Source organism: Podarcis raffonei, chromosome 14 (genome assembly GCF_027172205.1).
Source record: "Podarcis raffonei isolate rPodRaf1 chromosome 14, rPodRaf1.pri, whole genome shotgun sequence".
Taxonomy (NCBI): domain Eukaryota; kingdom Metazoa; phylum Chordata; class Lepidosauria; order Squamata; family Lacertidae; genus Podarcis; species Podarcis raffonei.
This window is the reverse complement of record NC_070615.1, coordinates 40,912,282-40,939,967: the sequence shown is the minus strand read 5'-3', so window position 1 is coordinate 40,939,967 and position 27,686 is coordinate 40,912,282. Positions and strand designations below refer to the sequence as shown.

At 41.9% G+C, this 27,686-nt stretch overlaps 1 protein-coding gene across 1 annotated transcript; it reads left to right on the top strand.

Annotated features, from left to right (window-relative positions):
- DNAAF5 (dynein axonemal assembly factor 5) lies at positions 1-26,623 on the top strand. Its single transcript, XM_053364628.1, has 13 exons — positions 1-616; positions 3,491-3,675; positions 4,230-4,354; positions 5,009-5,124; positions 8,699-8,931; positions 11,072-11,284; positions 12,314-12,457; positions 15,013-15,181; positions 15,723-15,870; positions 20,598-20,748; positions 24,010-24,157; positions 25,003-25,194; positions 26,328-26,623. The coding sequence occupies exons 1-13, from the start codon at positions 58-60 to the stop codon at positions 26,471-26,473; spliced, it is 2,529 nt and encodes an 842-aa protein (XP_053220603.1). The 5' UTR covers positions 1-57; the 3' UTR covers positions 26,474-26,623.
- The last annotated feature ends 1,063 nt before the right edge of the window (positions 26,624-27,686 follow it).

Here is a 27,686-nt window from a genome sequence, read left to right as displayed (position 1 = left end):
GGGCCCTTAGCAACGGGCCTAGCCGCCGCCTTCCCTTAGCAACGGGCACGCGGCAGCATGGCCGACGAGCCTGGGGCCATCGGAGACCACCACCCTCGGGTGGCCGAGGTCAGCCAAGCGGTGTCCCGGCACCTCGATCGCCTGCAGGACGGGTCCCGGCAGTCCCGCTTGCAGGCGCTGGCCGGCCTCCGCGCGGCGGTCCTGGAGCGGCCGCTGCCGCCGCCGGTGCTCCAGGAGGTGTTCTCCAAGGAGATGCTCCGGCCGCTGGCGCGCTGCCTGGTGGCCGACCCGGCCGAGCGCTGCCGGGAGCTGGCGCTGGAGCTGACCCGCCACGGCGTGAGCCAGGGCAGCCGGCCGGAGCAGACGCTGCCCTTCCTGGTGCCGGCGCTGGCGCAGCGCCTGGGCCTCCCGCCGGGCGAAGGCGAGCCGTGCGAGGAGCTGCGCCTGGGCCTCCTGCAGCTGCTCAGCCTCCTGCTGCAGGCGTGCCGGGGAGACGCCCTGGCGCCTTACCTGCCCGAGCTGGTGCGCGCCCTGCGCAGCGCCCTCCTCGACCCGTATCCGCAGGCCAAGCGAGAGGGCTGCGCGGGAGCCGCCGCCTGCGCCAAGGCCATGCCAGGTGCGCGCAGGGGGGCCGCGATGCGTGTGGGGTTGGGGAAGGGGCTGCCTGGTGGACTGGAGAGTGGGGAGGGTGCAGAGAAGAAGCCTGGCTTGGGACGGGGGGAGAAGGAAAGGGGGCCAGGGCACTTTGAAGAGCAGTGGAGAAAAGGTATTTTCCCCCCAGCTGGAGTTGGGTTGCTATAGGGTAAAGAAAAAAGGTAAAGGACCCCTGGACCGTTAAGTCCAGTCAAAGGCGACTATGGAGTTGCGGTGCTCATCTTGCTTTCAGGCCAAGGGAGCTGGCAATTGTCCACAGACAACTTTCCGGGTCATGTGCCCAGCATGACTAAACTGCTTCTGGTGCAGCGGGACACCGTGATGGAAACCAAAGCGCACGGAAATGCTGTTTACCTTCCCGCCGCAGCAGTACCTATTTACCTACTTGCACTGGCATGCTTTCAAACTGCTAGGTTGGCAGGAGCTGGGGCAGAGCAACGGGAGCGCAACTCGTCACATGGATTTGAACCACCGACCTTCTGATTGGCAAGCCCAAGAGTCTCCGTGGTTTAGGCCACAACTCAAATTCATTCACAGAATCACAGATTTGTAGAGTTGGGAGGGGCCACGGGGTGGGGGGGTTGTACATCCAACCCCTACCATGCAGGAATCTTTCACCCAACGTGGGACTCCAAACTCAAGACCCTGATATGAAAAGTCTCATGGTCTACTGACTGAGCTATCCTGTTTCATTTAAAATAAATCTCAAAGTGGTTCACCAAAAGGTAAAACCGTAAAATCAAGAAATAAAAAACCTCAGCCCTTCCTTAAAACATTCAAAAGTTAACCGGCTAAAATAGATTGGAATTACCTCAACTTTCTAACTGTCCAGGTACACTTGGCTGCAACAGGAATGTTTATAGCAGGTGCCGAAAAAGTGTGTAGTGAGGGCAAGTCCTGCTTGATCTCCATAGGCAAGGTGTTCCCAAGTGCAGGCGCTGCCACACAAAGTGATTGAATTTGTGGTGCAGGTATTCTATGGCACCTGTGAAAGTGCCAGTTGTGCCAATCGAAGCAGTCAAGTGGGCGCATGCGGGGTAAGGCGATTTTGTAGGTAAACTGGTCGGAAGTCGATAGGGGCTCATATACTGATAGTAACGCCCAGCAGCAAATTGGCAACCAGTGCAGATTTCTTAGTGTAGGTGTTATATGCTGACAAGGTGTTACTCTTTACTCCGGCTGCAGCATTCTAGACTAATTGCAGCTTCCAGATCAAGCGTGAGGGAAGCCCTACACATCATTGCTCCTTCTCTTAGGACAAATGAAGTTGCATAAGAAGATGACTCTCCTGGATTAGGCCCAGTGGCCCATTTGATCCAGCATCCTCTTCTCACAGTGGCAATAGTACTCTGCTCACCAGTGTTCCCAGCGAATGGTGTTTATAATGCCACTGACAGTGGAGATGGAACAGGAGCTCTGTTTTTGGCCACATCCATGCCATATGTTTCAAGCACATGGCTTCTCACCCGAAAAGAATCCTGGGAACTCTGGTTTGTTCAGGGTGCTGGCAATTGTAGTTCTATTTCAGGGAAGCCATGTGCTTTAAATTAATATGGTGTGGATGTGATCCCCCTACCCACCTTTGCACATAGGGAAAGGCCACAGCCAGTGTGGTGTAGTGGTTAAGAGTGGTGGACTTGTAATCTGGGGAACCGGGTTCGCGTCTCCGCTCCTCCACATGCAGCTGCTGGGTGACCTTGGGGCAGTCACACTTCTCTGAAGTCTCTCAGCCTCACTCACCTCACAGAGTGTTTGTTGTGGGGGAGGAAGGGAAAGGAGAATGTTAGCCGCTTTGAGACTCCTTCGGGTAGTGATAAAGCGGGATATCAAATCCAAATCCAAAACTCTTTCCATGGTAGAGCATGTGCTTTGCATGTAGAAGGTCCCAGGTTCAGCCCCTGGTATCTCCTGGTAGGGCTGGGAAAGAACCCAGCCTAGAACCCTGGAGAACTGCTGCCAGTCAGTGTAGGCCAGGGGTTCCCAACTGTGGGGGACACATTTGGAAAGGAGAAACTCCTGTGGGCACCGCATGTGCACCTTGGAACCAAGTGCACACCTACAACTAAAATCTGCTATCAAACCTAATTTTGTATATGTGTCCCGGGGGTGGGGAGGACCCTGTGAGTGCCAGAGAAGGCCTCTGTGGGCATATGTTAGTGACCCCGGGTGTGGCAAATAATACTGAGCTAGAGGGCTGATTCTGTATATAAGGCAACTACATCTTACTAAAAGACCACAGGAGAAGTGAAAACTTAACAGCCTGGGTTGCTTTTGTCTTTAAGAGCAGCAGACTGAAGAAGCCAAGTCATAGGTGGTGTCAAAAGAGGATGGGCAGTCACCCCCAAGAGACATAATCTGCCCCCCCCTGTGGCTAGACCAGTATGTTGGACCCTATCTGAAGGCAATTTGCACATATAAACTGGAAATTAAAATAATGCACTCATCTATGCTTACTTGAAGGTTAAAACACGATTTAAATCAATAACATTTATTCATAAGAAACATGTTCAAGACAAGAATGTTGATGTGAAATAGTTCTCTATCAAAAATGTATGATAAAGCTCAGCTTGGCCCCACTTTGACCTTTCTGTGACCTCCCATTTCCACCGCCCCCTGCAGAAAATACAGAAAAAGGCAGCTGAAATGAAATCTTTCAGTAAGATTAAGATTGCTGTTCTGCCATTCCACAGCACCATTACAGATTCGTTGGAGGCTGTATATTGCTAGTGTCCAAGTCTTTGCTCAGCATTCTGTGTGCTATTATAAAACAGTGCACACACCTAACTACACTACTTCACCAGGAGTAACATATTTTTTCTTTATTTTCCTCTGCCAGATACCTTTCACATGCAGTCAGAAAGTTTGATCAATCCCTTAATGCAAGCAATTTCCCATCAACACTATAGAGTCCGTGTTGCTGTCATTCAGGCTACAGGAGCAGTGATTCAGTTTGGCAATGTGAAGTCTCTGGACGATGTGCTTTCTCACCTAGCCCAGCGGTGTTTTGATGAGATCCCACAGGTAACTTGGTTCTGGCTAAATTGTAACCAGGCAGTTATTTCTTGAAGATACATGTGAGAGACCATATTTAATTTTAGCACTGCAATCTTGAACAGTTTTTCTCTTTAGGTTAATTTACTGTCAGATTTCCAAGACTGTTTTAAGATTTTCCTGTTTGAAATGAGGCTTTTAAAACTAAATTTATGGAACACTAGTTTGCATGTTATGATGAAGGATAAAGTAAAAGCCTGCCTGGGTTATATTTCTTTTTATTTATTTATTATTTATTTATTAAATTTATATACCACCCTTCATCCAAAGATCACAGGGTGGTTTACAGTATAAAACCACAAAAACACATAACATAATAACAAACAAACCCCTCCCCCTCCATCTCAAAGAACTTGCAGGGATGTATGAAGAAAGCTGAATCTTTATTTTTAAAAGAAGTTTAACCAAAACCTCAGGCTGCATGAATTAAGGGTGTTTTTTTAAAAAAAAAATTGTAGTACAATGGTCTATTTTTATATTTGATGGATGTAAATGTGTCATACATTGCTTTTAAACATTTCTAGGTTAGAGAGGCTGTTACCAGTGTCACTGGAGAGTGGCTACTCCACCTGCGGGATAGATATTCTTATTTTCACAAGTTAATTCCTCTGTTACTCAGTGGCCTTACTGACGAAATACATGAAAACAAGTAAGTAGAGCTCAGAATCCAGTTTATATAATTTATGCTCTATTTGGATGTTGCAGCTCATGTATTAGAGAGTGGGACCATGCTGTCTAGCTCTACAACTGAAATGGTGTGTTCGTCCATCGCTAATGTATGTGCATTGAAATGAATGAAGGTGGAAGCTGTATGCACAAAGACTTCCAGTCAGAAAGTAACATGTACTGCTGTACGCAAAAGAGATCCGCTGACTGAAGGCTCAGAATACCTACTTGCTTGCTTTCCTTCTGTTTCTCAAGCATCAACCAAATGAGGATCTCTCATTACTTAATGAATCTCAGCTGAATGCTTTTTTTTTTTTACCTCTGCACTGAAAAGTATGTCCTTTGAGTTGAAATGGGCAATATGAAAGGTCAGTCTATTCTGATGAATCTGTGATGGCTCATTCGCACATGCAGATTTTCCTTTGACGCTACATTCAGTGACTGGCACATGTACCACATTCCAGGGACCTTAGATATGCAGCTGTGGAGATTGTCTCAGAGTGTGATTTTTTTTAAAAAAAAAAACCAACACTTTCAGATTTGCTGAAAAGGGATGTTGTTAAGTGACACATTTGTTAAACTTCTTTGTGTATGTTATATATAATGTGTGTTTTTGATGCCTTTGTTTTACACTTAGGGAACTGGCTCTGACTTATTGGAAGAAAGTAGGCTCGCAATGGGAAAAAGAAAACGAGAACGATATTAAAGATAAACTTGACTTCTATGTTGTGCCACCTTATTATCCTCCAGGATGTGAGTATAATGAAAAAATGTTCAGGGTGCAATTTTTTTGTCCCATCATTACAAGCCTGTAATGAGCAGCTATTTGATATGGCAGGTACAAAGCATCTCTTAATGAGAAAGTAAAATGCAAACATTTTGAAATATTTGGAAACTTAACCTGCTCTTTAAAAATTTGAAATATTATAAAAAACAAAATGTTTGTCTATTAGATAATCTCTTTGTAGTTAAGGGTCATGTGATGATACTTAGAGCACTTGGTAACTTTGGTGAGACTACTGTAATAATTTGAGGCATAACAGCCAAGCGGGTGCTAGAGGATAAATTGTTATGCAGCAGAGATAGCTGGTGAGTAATAACAAGCATTAAGGGATCTGTGTGAGACAATGTTCTTTGCAAAACAAGTGTAGATCACAAGGTTGGGCAACCCCCCAACTGCCTAGCTGAGCTGAGATTTTTCATGCATCGTGCCTTCTAACATCTTGTAATTGCATCCCCTGTGGAAAGATTTATGGACCTTTTTAGACAACTGACCTGATAATTTTTCACTGCATCTTTTAAGAAGTTCAAAACAGGTTTGTGGAATGGTTCTTGTTCTCTCTCCCTTTACTAAAGAATTGTACGAGATAAGCTCTTACCTGGCTGTGCACAACTTTAACAGTGGCCAGTCTTTTTGGCAAGCCTTTTGTGATGTAAAATGAGGCCAAAGTATGAGAGATTGCTGCTTTCATGCAGTACATGAGAGGTTTCTGTGCTCTGGTGTAATTTTAGTTTATTGAGCTGGGGGCTAGCATACCTGGGACACCAAGGCAGGAGTATAGGAATAGCCAGGGCTACAGGTCCTTCTACCTTTGCCCCAAATGACTGCAGCTTGTGCAACGTGTGGTGCCTGTGCTACAAGGTGACTGCTAATGATTTAACATGTTCAGCAGACGTCTTCAATGGTAGTAGTAGCAAATGCTTCCTCATTTTACATTTGGGGCATTTTCAGAACTCCTGGACCTGGTGAAATTCACTAAAGTTTATTTTGGTGTTTTCTGTAAACAACCTGTTGGGGAAATATTTGGCACAGTTTATGGCACCTTTTCCCTTTTTTATTCAAGTTGTAAAGCACAATTGATTCGAAAATTCCAAATAAATAAATAAATACAAGAACCAATCCCTTTACCAAGTTACATACAGGCAACCCCATTTATGTAGGGGTTACAAGATAGGGGTTTATGTACACATCACAGTGTTAGTTAGATCAAGGCAAGACGTACAGTCTAATTATGCCAGGGCCAACACATTGTAAACATTATAAACACATTACGTTCCAAGGCACCAAGTTTAATCTCCAACTTCCATGTAACAGGTACATTTCAGTATCTGCTTCTCTCTCTAGCTAAATGGTTTCTGAAGAACTTCACCTCCAAAATGCAGACCACCCGTTTCCTTCCTCCCCCTGCCCCTGAATTTTTCTCTAACCCCAGTTTTTCTAGCTGCAAGCTAATGAACCTGACACCTCTGCCTCAGTGTGCTTTGATCTCCCGTTGACAGAGATTGCAGGTCAGGGTGAAAAGCAAAGAAGGAACTGAAAGCCATCCTGACAATAGGGCGACTTTCCACTGAGAAGAAGAAAGCATTGCCTTAGGATAGGGGTGCAGACAGGTTAGGAAAAGGTAGGGGGCAGCGGAGAAGCCTTTGACAGGAGTGAGATATGCGGATGAAATAGCTGCATTTGTGCATCAGAAATGAAGGGAACTGTTGAAAAGGACCAGTCAAAAATCGTTGGGGGGTGGGGTGGGGGGAGATGCCTCTGGTCAAATGGGATGCCACTCTCTATCTTTGTCTTCTCAGGCAGGATTTCTGAATTTGACCTCTTTGTTTTTCTGCTGTCAATTTCCATAATCCAAATGCTCTCTTCCATGACAAAAAGAAGCCTTAGTTCAGAGTGCCTTTGAAGATCCTTCCCTTTAAGTAGGTGCTTCACAAACACTTCTGTGTTCTGCATCCTGTTTAAGTTTTACATCAGGTTTTTTTATTATTTGTACAGCCACACAAGTAGAGGGCCTCATGCAAAACTGCAGTATGCTTGAGGGCTTTCTTTTGTGAGAGTCCGCTCCTTCAGTCAATTCCATTTTACCAACAACCCTCCTCCTATTAGCATTGTCTTCATTTATCTTTATTTCAGAACTGCATGTCCTGCCTCTTATGTTTTCTTTTTTTAAAAAAAATAAAATGTTCAAAGTGGTGCACAATACATATTAATAAAAAACGAGAAGACCTTTTGAAATACAGTTCATTTAAAAACTCAAAGCTGCAAAACTGAAAAAAACAGAAGCATCAAGCAATAAAAATAAATAAATGAGAAAATACCCTGAAATAAATAAAATGGCCTACGTAAGAGTTTTCTGCAGATCAGATAACAAAGTGTTGTTTCTTAAAAGCTTGGGCAGATTAAAAAGGACATGGTATCTAAAAATTTAAAAGGGAGGTGCTGGACAGATCTTTCAGTCTGGAGGGGAAACTGCATAAGCATTGGTGCCACCACCAAATAAGGCCCTGTCTCTGGTTGCCATCCACCTCTCCTCTGAAGGTGGGATACTCAATGTTTGAACGGAGTGCTGGGCTGTAGCAGTTTACATTATAAGAAATAAAGTATCCCATTGCCCATTTCTTAGGGCCATGCTTGTGTCTTTTACATCTGGATAGTAAATGACACCTCATTAGTCTTGAATTGCCTATAGCTGCTGTTCACAGTTCATTCCAGACTGCCAAAAGAATGTTACGTCCACCCATCAAGAGTGTCCAGCCAAATCACAGGCTGTTTTGATAGAGCTGACTTGTTAGCTCTGTCAGCAAAGGTAATTCAAACTCTACATCCTACAAAACAGACGGATATCAGGAAAAGGTTTTACAAATCGTACTGGCAATGTTGGAAAAGAGCAACAACAGCAACATCCTGAGAAAGAATAAAGCCATATTCTGACATTTCTGAATCAAACACCGGAGCAGTTTTGCGGGACAGGGGAGGGGGTAGGACATTGGAGAGATCCTTTTCAGGGTTTTGCAATAGAAAAAGCCAGAAAAGTGAGCAATAAGGTGCATCTGGAGCATTTAAAAAAATCACATTACGGGATATTTGTAGACCTATTTACATATATAAGGGTGCTGGCTAAGGTCCATATTTTTCCACATGTATGCAGAAGGCTGCATATAAACTGGAGGTTCATGTGTACTTTTTTAGGTGCCCTTTCTGTGATACCCTTTATCATGACTGGTCATCTCTTTTCTCTGTACCACCACTTTCCAATACTACTTTGCCCATGCAAATAGTTGGGTGTGCAGGTAGAAGGTTTGGTAACAGCACCACCTATGTGAGCTGACCCTTTCTTTTTGTGAGATTACAGTATTTCATTTTCTTTTGATGCATTCGCAAACAAAATGTGCTTAGTGCTTTGGGTATAGCTTGCGTACTCTAGTTTCATTGTAGGCATACCTGTTGTGACTCAAGAACCTACAAACATACAGCTGTTTCACAGGCCTTTCCCTAACCCTGAATTTTCTCTCTCTCTTTTTTCTTTAATTTTTTATTTCACTCTAGTGACTCGTCCCGATCTGGGATGTCAGGAGCTGGTGATCAGAAACATCTTCAAAATACTTCCTGGTCTCTGCCATGATATAACTGACTGGGTTGAGGGCACCAGAATAAAGGCGTCGCAGCTTCTGGTTATATTATTGCAACATGTAGAGGACCACATCACACAGCACATGGAACTCCTCCTTAGAACTCTATACCGGGTGTGCTCAGATGAGGAAAGTAATGTGACTAGGAATGTAAGTTGGCAAATTTCAAATTCACCCCCTTTGTGAAACACGGTTTCCAGAAATATTTCTGCGCCTCTGGGCTGACAGAGACCTCGTTTAGCATGTTAACGGACTTGTCTTTGGTAAAACTAAAAAGTTGGCTTAATGTTACACGCTTCATAAATATTCCAAAAGTTTTCCTAATAGCTAAATAACTGTGTGTGGTTTAAATGTTAGGTTCAAACAAATTCAAAGCTTTACTTGGAACATTTATTGGAACATTTGTTTCTTGGAACATTTGTAAATATTTTAAGAGATAACTCAGTAGCACAGATTTCCCTTGCATTGTTTAGATTATAAGAGGGGAGGACAGGACTGTTTATACTAATTTTAGCATTCCTGAAATGCTGCAGTGCATAAATATATTTGTTTCCTAGGTAAAGAAGTTAATTATAATTTTTATTTTAGAATTGACTAATGCTGTACCCATTCAAATTTGATTTGATTGTGTCCATTCATTTTGTTATTGATTTGTTTTTATGATATGAATCATAAAAGTGAAAAAATTTCCATGGAGATATCTAGCTGGAAATTTTCTGGAAACGGCCCCCCCCCCCATTTTAGTAAATTCTCTGCAGAGACCTTTTCACCAAACATAACTGTGCTCCATGGTTGTTAACCATAGTAAACCTAGCACAACCAAGTCCTAGATGTTTTTCTTTCTGCATGCTATGCAATTTTTTTGAATGTGTGGGAAACAGTCCAGGAAGGCAATCCACCTTGTGGATCATCCTTGCTAGATCAGGGCAGATAGGAAACTTATACAGGCACTCTTAAACTAAATGTATATCTCTTCGGTTATACAGATCAATGGTGAGATTGTTCCAAGTATCACCTGTGGTGCTGGCCAAGTGAAGCATTAACAGCCTCTTAAAAATCATAAGCAGGAGATTAAAGTGTAAATGCTTGGGGGGATAAATTCCATTTTAAAACTATGTGCAGTTCATGCCCTTTCTAGTTAATTTCACGTTATCTTTTTCTCCCTCTTTCTGCTGCATAATCCTCCCACTATATTAAAGTATGTGTGTTCCATGTGATACCTTTAATCGGTGTTCAGACATGGCAAGTTTATGCTTCCTTCCTGCTGTTTTCCTTTGACTTTGTGGAAGCAATAATTAATCCACTTTATTATTTGCAATAGGTGCCATTTAAAACCCAACCTTAAGAAAGCTTGCATGCTTATTTAGCAGCACAGCATGTGAACAGTAAAAAAGACACTCCTATGGGTAAAAATAATGCTTAAGGATCTTCTTTCCCATTTCATAATGTTAGTAAAACTTGCAAGCAAAACTATAAATGATAATGTTGATGAAGAGAATATTGCATTTTTGTCCATTTCTGAAAAATTAATAAGCGAATTGGATTTGAATGGCTACTCATTTGTAGTGTTCCAAAGCTCACGTGTGCAGGAATGGCATGGAGAAAAAGTTGTATCAATGGCTGCTAGTCATGATGGCTATATTGAACCTCTGGGATTCAGAGGCAATATGTCTGTCAGTATCAGTTGCTGGGAGAAGCAACAGGAAAAGGCAACTCTTTTTGTGTCCTGCCCAAGGGCTTCCCCAAGGCCTCTGTGGGGAGACAAGATTCCAGCTGGTTGGGATTCTGGTCTGATCTAGTAGGCTTCTTCTTTCGTTCTTAGGACTTGCCATTCTTCCTCGCTAAAAAGTAAAAAGTTGGGCTCAGTTTGAGGCAACACTCCAAACCATGGTTAAGGAAGCTTACTATGGTGGCATGGTATCTGAATTGACAGATCGTGGTTTGTTACTAGCCAGTAAACCAGAATGTGAAAGCATGGCTTAAAGTAGGTTTGTAAGCCATCAATATGCTATTTGGCATGATGCCTGTTTGAGAGGTTGGTGCTGAAAGAAGGCATCTGAACACTCGTTTTGAGCTTCTTTGATACATGTCAAGAAAACTTTGTCATCCATAAAATTATGAGTGAAAGAGTGGAAAGGCCTACAAGGCAATTTCTGAAGCATTTTTTTTAAAATGAGCAAAGGCAAGCAAGCTGGTGCCCTCGGTTTTTGGTTTTAAAATGGCCACGTTGAATTTGTTTGGTCCTTTGCCTCTCATTATCTGGGCAACATGTTTGTGTTCCCTTTTATAGTGTGTGAGTGCAGCAGAGCTGATTGGTGCCTTTGTCAGCCCAGCGGTATCTCTGAAGTTAATCACGTCTGACCTCAAAAAAGTGCCTATGCCATCCTACCTCATGGTTCTAGCAGCAGTTATAAGGGGTTCGCCAAGGAGAGTCTTGCAGCCTCATTTGGTGGACCTTGCCAACACACTGGACTGCACTGAAATAAGACAGCGGTCTGAAGAGGTAAGGAGAATGCAAAATAAGCTGCAATTATAGACAGTATCCAGATCCTCTAAGTCTTGTCTCAGATAGTTCCTTAGGCTTGATGCATTGCATTACGCTGCATTACGTTACATTACATTACATTACATTACATTACATACCGCCCTTCATCCACAACCATTTCTAGGGCAGCTTTGGTAACAGTAATCAGAATCATCAAGTTGGAAGGGACCCCTAGGGTCATCTAGTCCAACCCCAGTCCAATCTCAGCTAAAGCATCCATGACAGATGGCCATCCAACCTCCGCTTAAAAACCTCCAATGATGGAGAGTCCACAACATCCCAAGGGAGTTTGTTGCACTGTCAAAAAGCTCTTACTTTTCTGAAAGTTATTCCTGATGTTTCAGAGGAACTTGTAACTTGAATCCATTGGTTCAGGTCCTAGCCTCTGGAGCAGGAGAAAGCAAACTGGTTCCCTCTTTCGTGTGACAGCCCTTTAGATATCTGAAGATGGCTATCATATCTCCTCTCAGCCCCCTCTTTCCCAGGCTAAACATACCCAGCTCCTTCAACCGTTCCTCATAAGGCTTGGTTTCCAGACCTTTGATCATCTTGGTTGCCCTCCCTTGCACACGTTCAGCTTATCAATATCTTTCTTAATTTGTGGCATCCAGAACTGCAGACAGTACTCCAGGTGTGGTCTGACCAAGGCAGAACAGAGCATGACTATTACTTCCCATGATTGGGAAACTATACTTCTGTTGATGCAGCCTAGAATAGCACTAGCTTTTTTTGCTGCTGCATCACACTCATGATTCGTGTTAAGCTTGGGGTCCACTAAGACCCCTAGGTCCTTTTCATATAATGATTGTTTCCTGTTGTGTTTACATGGCCATTGGCCACAGAGCATAGTTGTAACTACAGGAGAAAACAGGCTTTCATGACCACCATGAAATAGCATGGATATGGCCATGTGACTTACAGCGGAGCAATGCGAGAACGTCAACAATTGCCTTGTGGAAGCATTTCCTTTCTGTTTGTATTTGGTAGGTCTTTTACATGGAGCAGCTGCTTTGCTGTGTGGAAGCACTCATTGATGTATGCCAAGAGGACTGTAACGAAGTAAGCCTTCAGCTAACGAAGGTTTTGGTAACGATAACGGCAATACCAACTTCTGGACCCTTGCATGTGAAGGTAACCTTGACAGAACCACTGCTGTATGGTCCTGTGTTTTGATTTTCTTTGGTTCCTAAAGTCAGATGCCGTTGAACTTACTGGTTCTTTCCAGGTGTGGCATCTTCAGACTCTCGCAACTGAGCAGCAAAGACTAAAAACAAAGCAGTCTGAAAAATAGAAAAATAAAAATTACTGCCTGAAAATGTACTAAGCACGGGGTCAGCATGGTTAAGCCTGTTCACCATATTTGGCCTGCCAAAGCTGGCCCTTTATCCTCAGGATGTTGAACCGGTCGTCATCCAGGTGTTGTTGGATTCTACCTACCATCAGCATCTACCTGCATAGTGAATGGTCATGAATGACAGGAGTTACACACCAGCACCATTTGGAAGGGTCTACAGGCTTCCCTGCTTTAGCCCACAAAGCTTTGTAGTGTCCCCAAGTGATGATACAACAGAAAAAGCAGAGCTGCCTTACACCAAATTCTATCGGTGGTACAATTTGGTTTTGTCTAACTAATGGCAGCTCTCCAAGATCCTCAGCAGGGCCTTTCCCAAACTGGCTACCTAAAATCCTTGTAGTGGAGGTTTCAGGGATTGAATTGGGGAACGTTCTGCATGCGAATCGTGTGCTCTATCACCAAGCTGTGTCCGTTCCTATAAGCCGCCAGACAAAAAGCTGAAAACCAAGACCTTTTTAATTACCCTCACTAATTACGCAGTGTACCATGTTTCACGGCAGGATTTCAGAGTACTATCTGAGCTTCATTATTAAACCTTTATTTGGAACTTCCCCGAAGGGAAAAGATTATCCATAAAGAAGTGGTCTCAAAGGGTGGATTTGTTTTAATCTCTTGGAGCTAGCATTGTGGAAAAAAGACCCAAGCGTGTGGTTTTTTTGCAAATGCTGCAGAAGGGGTGATCTTAGCTAAAAAATAAGGAGGGGGGGAGAAACCACAAACCTGCAAGTCAGAGCAAACCCAAAATATACTTTGTACAGGGAATACATTGGGTATTCTTCAGCCTAAGGTTATGCATTCTCTCAAAACCGTAAAGAAATCAGCTGCTAATGATACTAGTCTTTTTTGTGCCAATTGCGATAACTCAGAATATGTTTTTCTTTTAAAGTTTTCTTTCTGTAGTTAGTCAAAGGATACAGCAATGTCTTTTCAGTAGCTGCCCTTTTCACCTCCACACCCATCCTAAGTTTAAAAATGTTTCAGTCATTATTTAAAATCGGAGGCAACAGCCAAAGATGCCTTTGATAAAGGCTGGCCTTTTTTCCTCCTGATGGCTATCTCCGAACCATAAATCACTTTCTTCCCAAGTCGGATGCCAAATAAATCAGGCGGCCATCTTTTCATAGTAGCTCTTTGGTGGCCCAAGCAAGCTTTGTTGCCAGACTTGCTTCTTCATTTACTTCTTCACTTACTTCTTCATAATGACTGTTTTACTTCCTGTACTGTTGCTCTAGGCATGATAATCTCAGCTGGTATTTATGGCCCTTGTCACTGACAAGCAACTTCCAAAAAAGTCATAATTTTGAAAGTTGGTTTCAAAACTGTAAATGTAATACACCTTAATTCTGCATTAATTTATACACAAAAGCTAGAAAGAATACTTAGAGGTATGAAGTCACGACGCTTGTACAAAGTCACAGGAATCTCATTTTTTAGTGTGGGGGGCTTGTTTGGTGTATTTTAAAAGAATAAATTCCTGAACAACATGATTTTGAAGAAAAATGGGTTGTCTAGACAAGTTGGAAGAAAATGTTCAGTGCTGATAGCATCCAAATAGATGTCCTTTGAGAAAATTGAGTCTTTTCCTGGTGAACAGTACATTCATTGAACCTTAAGAACCTCACCTTTCTGCTTAACATCTTTTTTTTTTTTTGAGAAAATCCTGAAAATGGATGATGCATACTTTATTATCCAAGCAGTGCTCCCCAGGTATAGTTGCTTTTGCAGCCTGAAGCCAAGGCTCCCAGAGACAGGCAGATGTGCTCCATTTGCTTAATGTTCCCAGTGCAAGACTAGTGCAGGGAAGAGAGGTCCTGATTGTTGCAGGGGAACTGACTATCTAAAGAAGGAAGAAAGAAGTCAAAGTGGCAGTCGAATGGAGGAGGACAGGAATCTTAAGAAGTGATCAAAGCTGGAGCAGCAATCTAAGAAGAATTGACAGAGTGATTAAGCAGGCAGTTGGATTTGGGATTTTCTTTTGTTGTTACTATTATATTTCTTACCTGCCCTTCATCAGCAGGTCCCAAGGCAGGTTACAGCAATTTAGGCACACCAGAGTCGAGATGAGATATCAGAGCATATAAATGGGCTGCAGGTTAGATTAAAAAAATAAAACAGTTGTGTCTTGAAGGCAGACAAACTGATCACTAGAAAAGGTGGCTGTTTAAAGGACCATTTCATGTGTGGCGTGATCTGAAAATCATAGCTAAACGCTCTTTTTAGTCAGCTGGTTAAAAATAAATAAATCATGTTTTCAAGGCTACATTGGTTTTAACCAGCTCACTGTGTGAATCCTCACTTTCTAAACTTTTTTTGTCTCTCCCCCCCCCCCCAGTTAGAAGAGGCAATGGATGCATTGGCTCAGGTGCAGCACTTGGAGGGTGCTATTGGCCTTTATCAACAACATATATCTCAACTTATGGAATGGGTATCCTCAACTCACGATCGTTGGACCTGCTTCTCTCCAGAATTACTACAGTTTGATGTGATTGCCACTCATTCAGGTAATGTGGACTTAGCAGCGTTGGTATGAATGTGAACGATCATGGGAGAACACAATAATTCCAAAAGGAATGAAGCCTCTAAAGTGATAGGGATAACATAGGCTTAATGCAAATACAGATTCCCCCACCTTTTAATCATGATTAAGCGATCACTAGCAGCTTTGAGCTTCCTTCTCCCTTCGATTGTGCATATTTCCCTCTATCTTTTCTTTTGAAATTTTTCCATGGGGCAGTATTGCATCAGGACCAATGTTCATGCTAACCTTGGTTTGCTTCAAACTGGTGTTTGCAACCTCAGCTTGAAGTGGGTTCAAATATTCTGGCACATTGGAGTTTATGTATGTTTCCCAGGCCTTGTCTTTCCAAAATCCCAAAGAAAATGTGTTTTGCTCTTTTTGGCTTTCTTCCATTTCAAGAGGGAAGAGTTTAATTTATTTTACAGCTTTTGTTTGTCTTCAGCGCTAAGCCTTTTGATGCAAGGTATACTATACTACTAATTCCTGCTAGTACAAAACACAGTGTTTCCACTTTTATTTTTTAGGCCCTATGATTGGCAAAGCTCTTCAGGATTTTATTCTCATTCTTAAAACATGTCTGCAGACATCTAGAGATCCCAGGATGCGTCTGAAACTATTCAGTACTTTATCCCAGTTGCTTCAGAAACCAAATGAGACCGTCAATTCACAAGGGTAAGCACCATTCAGTGGCACATAATGGCGTAAAGCATTATGTTCACAATAAGCTATTAGCTGATTTCACTCACTTTGTTTAATCTCCTAGCATGGGCAAGAAACCATGATCCTTGGCTTACCGTTATGTCCAAAACAGGATTGTGGCTTGCTTAACTTAAACCACGATTGGTAGGCCAAAAACAAAGTTAGCTTCAATTCATGATTTGTTCGGAGAGAGACAAACCAAAAGTCCAAAGTTTGTTGCTCTGGTTTGCATTGGGTGCAAATTCCTCCAGAGTGAAATGGGTGCCATTTGTGCATTCACAACAAACTTTTAACTGTGGTTGACCATGACATGAGAACTCTAGCATTGCCTGTTGTGATTTCCAGTTGCTGTTTAAAGAGAAGCTGTGGTTTGGTGCTCTGTTTGATGTGGTTAGTGCATGATGCTGATAATGCCAGAGCTGCAGGTTTGATCCCCATATGGGACAGCTGCACGTTCCTGCATTGCAGGGGGGTTGACTAGATGATCCTTAGGGTTTCTTCCAACTCTGCAATTCTTTGGTTCCTTCACAATAACACCTGTTCTCAGATGTTTCTATTCTCAATCTGTCTCATATATAGTCCCAGTCAAAGGAAGTTGTTATAGCGCACTGGCACAAATTGTATAAAAGCAATATAAGATGTACCAATAGGCCAAGTCCAGAAATGGAAAAACCCAGAGACACAATTCAAAGCTTACTGTAAACACATCTTCAGTTATGCCCATAGTAACTCCAGCTTTCATTATGATTTTAGAACTGTACTCATGATGGTGCATGCCTAGAAGCTTGTGCTGTAGAAAAGGGACTTCCTAAGTTTACAGGTCCTTGGATGGGAATTTTCCAGTAAGAGACCTTCCTTGTGTCTTAAATCGTGGAAAGCATATATACTGTAGAGTGGATTTGACTGAAGAATGCTGTCCCTCCCCTGATCTATGAATTCCCACAATGTATGGCAATAACATGTTGAAATATTATTGCATAGTGAGATTTGATTTATTTCTGGCAGCAAATGTAGACATGTGCTGAATGTATGATGGGAAAATGAGGGGGAGCCCCTGAGGTAGATAAGGATTAAAGGGGTGGGGTTGGTTTTGGGGAAAAGGCAGGAGGCATTTTCAGAAGCTGCTTCTGCTACTCCCAACCTTATGCCACGCATTGGACATCCTCTGAATCTTCAAGTGCTTGGACTGGAGCCAGCCTGCAAGTCCCAACACCTGCCTAATCTCCTGGCAAGCAGCCATTTTTTGCATTGTAACCCTTGACATTTTGCAGCCTCAGGTGGAGTTTTTTTGGGGGGTGGGCGGGAGAAGGGAAGGATGAATTCTGAGACACTCCAGAATAAAATGATGTCAGCGATTGTACATCAATCTTAGTAACCAAGCTGGCCCAAAGACAAAAATAGTTTAAATTGGACTTCTTCAGCCACACATAGAAAAATCCCTAGGGCTGTTGTTAATCTGGTAAAGTGGAGGCTAGGAAATCTTAAACAGAAACTGGATTAACTGGATTACAAATGGTCAGGGTCTCCCCACCCCTCTCTGAAGTAGAACCTGTACTTTCGGAACATTTAGAATCAAAAACAAAACGGCTTACTTTAAGAACATCCCGTAAGCCAAATATAGCAGCATTTTTATGTAGGATTGACAGTGGTTCTGTCCTTTCAACAGCTGTGGGACAGGCAAAAATAATTAGGCATAGCTACACTCACTACTATCTCCGTACTGGAAAAAGCTGCACCTGTTGATTTTCCATGTTGACGTTATTGTAACTGCAGTGCCTCTATGCAAAAAAGCCATCTTTGCAACCTTGTTTTCATGAAACATTTTCTTAAAGTCATTCAGAGGATCTGCATGAAAAGAATAGCTAGGAGCCAATCTATCGATTTTATGAAGGCTTAATTTAAAAATGAAGTATTATTAGAAGGCTGCATTTCAACTTCTTTCTCGGGGGGTGGGGGTGGAGTTAAAGAGGCTTCATGTCTCTTATTCTAGCATCCTGCTTAAATCCCCCAAGATTTGCTGTTTTCAAGCACTATCTTGAGGCCTGTCTTCCCCTTTGTTCTTCTGGGGGTTCTCTTCATCCATTAACAAAGACAAATTGAAATCATGTGTTTTTGCATTATGGGTAAGCCATTCTCGGGGGAAGGGACATGATTTCTTCATGTTTTCAATGTTACAATCACAGTAATGGTGCTTTATTGATAATTACTAATATTGAGAGCAATTCAGGTCCCCAATAGGAAGAGAAGGTTCCAATTAAGTCTCATTTTGAGCAAAAGCCAGACACATTCCCATGTTGGAACAGCTACCACATCTTTATAAGCAAGTGTGCACTTTCTTTTAACCATGCAATAGACTTTATTTTCTGGCAACTGTGTGTCTGAATGGTTCAAATTGACAGGTTGCAATGTACCTTGCTAAAGCTCTTGAGCAGATATCTCATTTTTCCGAACAATTTGGCAGTGCTATTCCTCTTTTGCCTCAAAGATATTAAATATAACACATTTCTAAATGCATTCGTCTTCGCAGAGAGCATTCCTTTGCCAGTGAGTAAGTGGCTCTGCTAAAACCCATCTTTTGTGTTTTTGACACATTTTATTTAAGGGATTAAAAGAAGCCATTACCAAAAACGTGAAGGTTCTCAGGGGTCATTTAGCATAGACCACCTTGGAGCCAAACACTGGTTTGAAATGACTTGATGGAGGAAACGGCTATATAGCTTTTAATAATACAATATAATACAATCAGTAATACATTTTTTTAAAAAAATAGAGGTGCATTCAGGCATGGTCACACGACCACCATGTTTGTTGGAGTTTATAGAAATTGTAGGGCATCGTGGCTCTGTGCCAATGACAAGCTGGCTAGATGTTACACAGCTGTGTCATGTGTATGTATTTTTTTTTTAAATGTGGCCCATAGAAAAATATAATTAAGGTCTTTTTATGTGGCCCTTTGTCACAACAGTCACAGGGCCATTGTACCTAAAAATAAAATACAACTAACACAATACAATCAATGCATTGTGGACTCTTGGTAACATGCAAAAAACAATCCTGAATATTGCCATGAGGCACACATTTGGCCATTTCCCTCCAGGCAGCTGATGTGCACATTAACTTCAAGCAATTTCTGCACACCCATTTGGACCTTGAGTTGATTTTGATTTGAAGATGTAAATGCCCCGATACTGCTTGGGAGACCTGTGCAGATATAATTTGCTGGTGGAAATCCAGTATGCATTAGATTGTGTATCCACGTGTCAATTGCAATCCATCTGCATTGCATTGTTTTTAGTAGCATGCACATTTGAATCTGAATCCTCATTCTGGCTCAACTAGGCACATCTAAATGCCATTTAAAAAGAGCTGATGTTAGAATGGGATGAAAGCATGTTGAGCTGTTGGTTTTTATTTGAGCTTAGAGCTGTTTGCTGTCTTCACTACTAATTCTTAAATGCCACCTGCTGGAGGAAAAACAATACATAAGATTGGGAAATCTGTCTTGTGAGGGCCAACTAATAACTGTTGGTAGCCAGTAGCTGCTTGAAAATGCTACACATGTAGGCTCCCAACCCTTGGGTAATGCAGCTGGTACCATGTGCATAAGCAGTCATTTTACACATCACTGCAAAAATGCTTTTCCAGTATTTGCCAAGGAACACGCAACATTTGATCATGCATAGGGCATCACTTGAGCATGACCACTGGGTGATAGGCAAGATGTCAACACGGAGGCGTATGGTTGCATAAATGAGCATTTAATATTAAAAGCTTTTGCCATTTTCATACTTTCAAAGTTCCCCAAGTGCTACACCAAAGGTATTGACCAGTATAGGTTGGCCCTTATCTGCTGCCATAGAAACATGGTAGGTCCCCATTCTGCTGCCATAGAAACATATCTGAATATCTGAAAAGTTAGTCCTGATTCTGGCCTGTATCACAGAGGAATGTTGATGCTTGACATTAAGTTCTGAGACAGGTAAATGCTCCGTGGTTAGTTCATTGTTTGAGATCGACAAGATGAATTTGTAACCATGGTAACTTCTTGTATACTGGGGCTGTGGTCTTGCTTGCTGCACTCGCCAACCCCCCTGCCATTGCCTCTCAGAGTGTCTCCATCCTTGCTTTCCTTAAACTTCTGTCATTTTTGTAAAAAAAAACTACTTTCCCCTCTCACTCCCACTCCCAAGCCATAGCCACTGCTGTAGTGCAAGCAATCTTCATTTTTGCTCCCCTTCCCTGCCCTGACTTCATGGAAATCCAGGATTGTGATGCAGCACTGCAAATCCTCCAGTGTGGGCTACACAACAACATTCTTACATTTTTATTATATAAACATTAAAGCCTCTTCAAGTCAACTTGGAGTGGTTTGTTTCTGAGACACTAGAGTAAGGGGCCTGTTGGGATGACAAGGAACATACCTTGCAGAGCCTGAAGCTGAGAAAGATTTCAGCCTCCCCTCCTCCTGAAATGTTTATACAAAGTCCACTTACTTTCCCTCAAAAGAAATCTGAGTAATGAAGTATTGTTAACATAGACTGTCATCATACTAGATTCATTCTTTTTCTTTTTCATGCTTCGTTCTTCCTGTTCTGGCTATCTTGTTTTCAAGACTGAAAATGTGCTTTTTCACCCTCCCAGTCATTCCATCACGTTCACACAAAGCTTCTTATTTTGCTGCTCTTTGTTCTTGGCTTCAGGCAGTTTTGTAACTACCTTGAGATCCTGATAAAAGACATCCTGGCTCCTAATCTGCAGTGGCAAGCTGGAAGAACAGCAGCTGCCATCCGCACGACTGCTGTATCATGCCTCTGGGCTCTTATTTACAGTGAACTGCTTTCACCAGAAGAGGTAAACGTCCCCCTCCTCCCCTGACAGCCATGCTGAATATTGTCATCCAGAAATGCAAATCATCTCTGTCTTTCTATAAATCAAAGCTCTTGCCAAAATACAGGCTAGGAAGACAAGTTTAGAAAATGGGTTTAGCCTGAAAATTGATACTTGGGTAGCAAGCATTTTCTCATTGGGTCACTCCTAACATACATATTTTTGATGGCGGGGGAGGGATCTGCAATAAAAAAGGCAGAAATTCTGAAACTCTTCACTTGCAAACAGGGCAGCGGCTATTTGCAGGGGTGGGGAAGTATTAGAGAACTGACCCCTTCTTTGAATGTCGAAGGCTTTATTTTAAAATATGTAAATTTCTAGCCTGGAAGTCACATGCAGGCAATATTCTGTCCAATTGCTCAGTAAGAAGCAAATCTGCTTGTACCTTCCAGCATCCTGTCAAATGAGAGAGCAAAGGCACTGGGCTAGGTGGCAAGTGATTGGCGCTTATATTTAATTTTATTCAAATCCTTTAGCGAGTGACTTTAAATACATTGCTACCTGTATATGGTTCTGAGAGATCTGCATTGGCTCCCAGTACGTTTCCGAGCACAATTCAAAGTGTTGGTGCTGACCTTGAAAGCCCTAAACGGCCTCGGTCCTGTATACCTGCAAGAGCGTCTCCACCCCCATCGTTCAGCCCGGACACTGAGATCCAGCGCCGAGGGCCTTCTGGCAGTTCCCTCATTGTGAGAAGTAAGGTTACAGGGAACCAGGCAGAGGGCCTTCTCGGTAGTGGCGCCTGCCCTGTGGAACGCCCTCCCAGCAGATGTCAAGGCAATAAACAACTATTTTACTTTTAAAAGACAACTGAAGGCAGCCCTCTTTAGGGAAGTTTTTAATGTCTAATGCTGTATTGTTTTTAATATTCAGTTGGAAGCTGCCCAGAGTGGCTGGGGAAACCCAGCCAGAAGGGCGGGGTATAAATAAATTATTATTATTATTATTATTATTATTATTATTATTATTTTTATTTATTTATTTATTTATTTATTTATTTATTTATTTATTTAGATCCTTGCTGTGTCCCACTGACTTCGAAAGACCCCCTCCAGGGTCTTTCCTTTCCCCCTCTCCCACCCTCACAGGTCTGTCTGCTTCACAAATAGTATTGATGAAATAATTTTAAAAGGTGGCCTTAGGTTTTATAGTATTGGAGCTTTGCATTCATATATTAAGCGATGCTATATAAATCATAAAAATAAAGGGTTGGAGCTGGAGTAAGTTAGTCACCCCTAGGTCCCATTGAAATGAATGTGAAAAGTGAGTAATAATTAACAAATGACACTGATTTTAATGGGAACTTGGTGCCACTAACATAGTCTGGATCCAGCCGATAGTTTTTAAAGAAAAAAAATGCCTGATGCTTGGATCAGTTTCTTTTAAAGTGGGCTTTAAAAGAGGATTAGACAAATTCAAGGGGTAAATTCAGCAGCTATTGCCCAAATAGCTCAACAAAACTACTTTGGAGAAGCTATGCTGCTGAATATCAGTTACTGTTAGACAACATCAGAATTCTATTGCCTTGTGGCCCTTCTTGTGGGCTCCCAGGAGACTTCTGCTTGACCACCCAAGAAAGCACTATGTTAGACTAGATAGAGAATTTTTATCAGCTTTCCTTTTGCCATTTGCGTGACCTGGCACTGACTTGATCCTTGTCCTAAATGGTTTCTGCAAGCTGGTACATATCTTAACTGCCCTGCAGCAGAATAAAATTGAAACATGATATAGGAGCACGAAAGGGTATGGAGGAGACCCCTGAACTGAACAAAGTGCAAGGAGAGTTATTAATTGGGAACCACACATGGTAACAGAGGTTTGTGTGGAAGATCTGGAGAATGAGAAGATGCTTCGCAACAAAAAAGGAGGCAGATGAAATAGTAGGCAATGGCTGTTCAAAGGTTTCGTACAACTTGGGAAAGGAGTAACACTAAGTATTCTCTGCTCCTATCTCTGATGTAGAGTTTGTGCACAAACCCTAACAATCCATATTTTTCTTTCTTTTGAGATTTGGGTGGTCTGTTACAAATGTAGTTTGACTTTTACTGTTTGTCTATATTTGGATATTGTGGCTGCTTATGGCCAAGACAATAAAACTCACTTGACTGAGAGACTAAACAGTTTGGAAGATAGCTCAGAAGATCCCTCTAGGGTGAATGCAAGACATGCACATCCTTGCATTTATTAGAATGCAAATGTTCTGCATACTTTACCCAAAAGCAGGCTGTGTAGTGTAGAACATGGTTTGCACCCTAGTAGAATATTTGTCACACCAGTACTATAGCCATGGTCCTCTTTCTGCTTTTGCCTTAAGATTTTTTAGAAATTGAAAAGCTTAAGGGTAGAGGGTATATTGGTTGCAAGATGGGGTTAAGGTGCGTCTTGGGTTGAAGACTCTTGGTTTAAGAGCTTAAATTTGAACATGAGCACCATCTTCTGGAATACTAAAGAAATGCTAACTTTAAATCATTCATCTCTCACTCCAAAAGTGTGCTGGTGGTGGCAGCCATGTCATACGTTCATGGGAATTGCTTCCCTAGCCTTCAAAACATGTGCCTAATCCCCTGAAATATTTGCATTGTGGTTTTAGAGAACTCTACTGTACCCCACGGAGCTGAAATGGCAGATACACAGAAAATGAAAAGGTCATGAGGACATGGCTGGGATCCAGAGGTTTAGGCACAGCAAACGGGCATGCATGTGCCCAGGGGGATTTCCCCCACTACCTTTCTCTGATGCCAATGCCATATCACAAACTGCTTTTGATAGTTTCAAAAGCAGTTTGCCACATCATAGTTTGATGAGTTCTCTGTGTGTGTCTTGTTTCTGTATAGGAAACCCAAACTCATCATAACCTCCTCTTAGGGCCAGGTGGTTCATATTTCACTTGGCCACTTTTATTATATCTGCCATTAATTTAATTGAAAAAGCCAAAAGTGTAAAGCGATTGAGAACAAGCTATGTGAATGCATGTTCTCTCTCAGAAGCAAATCCCCACACGCCGAGTTGTTCACTGTGGTTAAAGGAAAAATCTGCTCAGTGAATGAGCCAATAAGACAATGCTTCTCTTAAGAGATTTACTTTATTAGCATCTGTCCTTGTCCCTGGCATTTTCCTGCGTTCTGCAGACGTCAGTGAATATAATAGCAGACAATAACAGAAATCGAACTGGTTGTAACTGCAGTCCCCTTTTCTTAAGCTGGTGGTTCCTTTCCTTGGTTTCAGATGCTGAAAGTTGAAGATTTGCTGATGCCCAAAATAGTTGCCACACTGGAAGAAGATTCCAAAATGACACGCTTAATGTCTTGTCGAATAATCAGCATTTTTCTAGATGGCTGCATAAAACAATTTGAACTCAGCAAAATTTATCCAGGTATGATAGCCATTGGTAGTGGTGGCCAATCTTTCTGACTTCTCTTGTTTGAGAATGTGCCCCTTAAGTTCACAGGTACAGGTGCATCCTCCTGCGCCTTGGTATGTTTTACCTTCTAGCCTGCTAAACTGTGGAGCAGGAGAGTGCAGGACAGTCTGAGTGGAGAGTGGACCTGACTGGTTACCATAACCAGACCCATAGACATGTACAGGTGTGAAGAGGCCCTCTTAGCCTCTGCTACTTGTGCCACCCATGTCACAGTTTGCCCATCTAGTTTACATGGTGTGTTTCTTTCTTTTAAATGAAGTAAATACCCACAGTGTTAAAACTAATTTCAAATTTACATAACAGCTGACACAAGAACACTTATTTCTTACAGCTCATCTTACTTTTGGGGAAGCTGAAAGTAGCACAGGTGGGGTTCCTGTATAGTTTCTCCCATAGGCACTGACCAGGCCTGGGCTGATAAGCTCCAGCAAGGATTTTGTGCCCCCTCAAATATTGTTAAGCTCTGTTTCTCATCAGCCACAGGCAGCATGGCCAGCAGTTGAGGATGTGAGTCTAACAGAACCTGGAGGTGCACAACAGGTTCCCATACCTGGCACAGAATCTCCTTACCTTTTCATTTTTATTCAGGAAGTCAATTGAAGAAAATAAAGACATTTTCATGTTGCTTTATTGTGTTATTTTTATTGTATTGAATGTTTTTAATTGGTGTGTGTGTGTGTGTGTGTGTGAGAGAGAGAGAGAGAGAGAGAGAGAGAGAGAGAGAGAGAGAGACTACTAGATCCTAGTCAGCAGAGTGCAAAATAGTAAACTTTTGGTGCTGTTGTATCATTTTTCAGAACTCCTAAAGCGTTTGGATGATTCATCGCATGAGGTCCGACTAGCAGCTGCCAGTGCGTTGCTCAGCTGGTTCAAATGTATTAACAATGACGAAAAGAAAGCCCTATTAAAAACCAACATTGAGTTCCTGTATCAAGAACTGTTGGTTCACCTGGATGACCCTGACCAGAATATCCAGTCTGCTGTCTTAGGTAAGCCTTGAATGAGTTGTCGCTTTGATGTTTTTTAAGAAGTTGGATTGAGCACCTATATTCTGGGGCAGTAGTAGCTGTGACACCAAATGAGGGTCAGGAAAAAGAGAGAGTTGCTTGATCTTTCTGGGTGGAGGAGAGTGCTCTGGCAATGTGAAGTATCTTAAGTGCTTGTGGGAAATCATGTTCTGTGTGAAAGGTGGTCAGCTTTGAGAAGGTAAGGTGTTTGCTAGGGCAGCAAGTATCAAAGGAAGGGACTTGGAAGGAACTGGAGAGGAAGGGATGATGGAGGTTGTCTTTCCAAAGGCACAGATATACGAGTCCTGCTTATACTAAATCCCATGAGAAGTAATTTCTGAATAAATGTACACATGGATGCCTTAGTTTGGCTAATGAGGTAGGTGGGAAGAACTCTATAAAATATTAGTTTACACTTTCCTTGTAGATCTGGACTAAACTCTCTAATCTCCCTTTTCATTTGTTTGACTTGTCTGTATTAGGAGTAGCTTCACCAATTGTTGTGGAAGGTTTTATTACTGTTGTTGAGAAAATAATTTTTCCAAGCTTGCAATCTTTGTCTTTCATAATCTACCCACCACATGATTGGTTTATCTTATTAAGACCTGTGCAAAATGTCATTTTAACTTGCTTGACACTGACTACAGGTTTTACCAAGCACTCTGTCTGTGACTGAAGCATGCAACTTTAGGCTCAAATTACACTGAGCTCTTCTTGCAGGTGCGCCAATGCATTAATACAGCAAGACTTTCCTCCATTTCAGTGGAGGAAGCAGCTCCTTTGCACAAAATATTCAAATTTGCATTGGTGTGTATATGGGGCTCTTAATTGTGTCGGCTGCATAAACAGGAATCCATAGAGGAATCATTTTTTTCCTGAAAAAACTCCAGGAGGATTTTGAATTATTTTTGCAACACAGGGAGAAACAATGAAAATACTTAAAGTTCATGTGCTTTTAAAAGTTTTGTATTTATATTTGGTATGATCAGCTTCATATTGTTTCTAGGGGAAAATGCATGCTTTCTCAGCTAGGAAGGCTCCTGTGTTTTTGGCAAACAGTAGGAAGTGAAGGACAACCTGTTTTTGGTAACTGTATATAAACTTGTGTTTTGCAGATATTTTGAAAGAAGGAGGTGTTCTCTATCCAGATAGCTTAGCAAAAGAAATTGAAGCGGTTGTGCGCAAACATCGCTCTCCAGCCTACTGTGATCAGTTGCTGCTGCACATTGAATCAACGGGCTGGAGATACTCAGAATCATAAATGCCTTTGTGGGCTGTGACTTCTCATTTGTACCATACAATGTTGACACTTCAATAAATGGAGAAGTTTCAGCTGCCACATACTGACATTCATGCAGATATAAATAAAAACTCTTACAGGCAAAATATTTTTAACTTTTTTAACAGAAAATGTGTGAATAAGAGTTACATTGTTTTTCATATTGTTGCAAATCCCACATCTAACACCTCTGCAGTGAACTTTAGACCACTAAATGATGTTACAATGTGTTACTCAGCTGTGTATTATACAAGTTACCATGCATATTGTAAGATCTGTATGACACAAAATCTCTATGACACAGAATGAAGATCTGGAGACATTTAAAGGTTTACCAAGCAGCAGAATTCAAATCTATTTTTGACCTTGGTACTTTTATAAAAGTATTGCTATTGGACCTCTCAAATGTGAAGCATTTAGACCCCGACCTAGACACTCATCACTGCAAGGAGGAGTGGCTGTCTTCATTTGAATTAAGACTAGATGTGTCTGGCCATGACAACATGCATACATTGCGGGAAGAGCAAGAAAGTGCAATCTCCTTTCACTTAAATTAATGTTACCGCATTTCTGGTAATGTAAATACCCAATATCCTGGGCATGTATCATTATACTGCTTTGGATTACTATGTGCTGAGTATTTGAGGAGTCTTAACTATAGATGGGGTTTGGTAAGGAATGAATGAATTATAGATAAATTATTTGCATTTCTCTCTGGATATTCATTATAGTTTGGTTTATTGCAATTTTTCTTTTGTTCCATATCTAAGTGCCTCTATTAAATGAACTACTGTTTTTTCTTTATTGGTTGGGCTGCAAGTAACTGAACTCCCATTGCAAATAACTGATCTCTCATGTTAGCTTACAGTGCCCAGTTTAGATGACATGTTCAATGTATGTCATTTGGTTTTTTGATACTTTATCATAAAATGCATCACATGTGTCCATATTTGTGTGTGTGTGTGTGTGTGTGTGTGTGTGTCTGTATAAGTCAAGTGACTGGCAAAACTGAAAAGAGGCTTAACATTCTACATTTGAATATATTAGCTTCTGCCTTTGTAAATGACACAGCTGGATTTCAAACCAGACACTAGGAGCCAAAGTCTAAAAATAGTGGAGAAAAGAAGGTGGCATCTACTATATAAGTACAAAATAAGTTTTAAACAATTCAAGGCATTGATTAATGATTGTGCAT

Bases quoted from the DNA above. Each gene is read 5' to 3' on its own strand.
- DNAAF5 (XM_053364628.1), top strand. From the start codon at position 58: ATGGCCGACGAGCCTGGGGCCATCGGAGACCACCACCCTCGGGTGGCC. The intron at 617-3,490 runs GTGCGCGCAGGG...TTCCTCTGCCAG, and splicing joins CTGCGCCAAGGCCATGCCAG to ATACCTTTCACATGCAGTCA. The intron at 3,676-4,229 runs GTAACTTGGTTC...AAACATTTCTAG, and splicing joins GTTTTGATGAGATCCCACAG to GTTAGAGAGGCTGTTACCAG.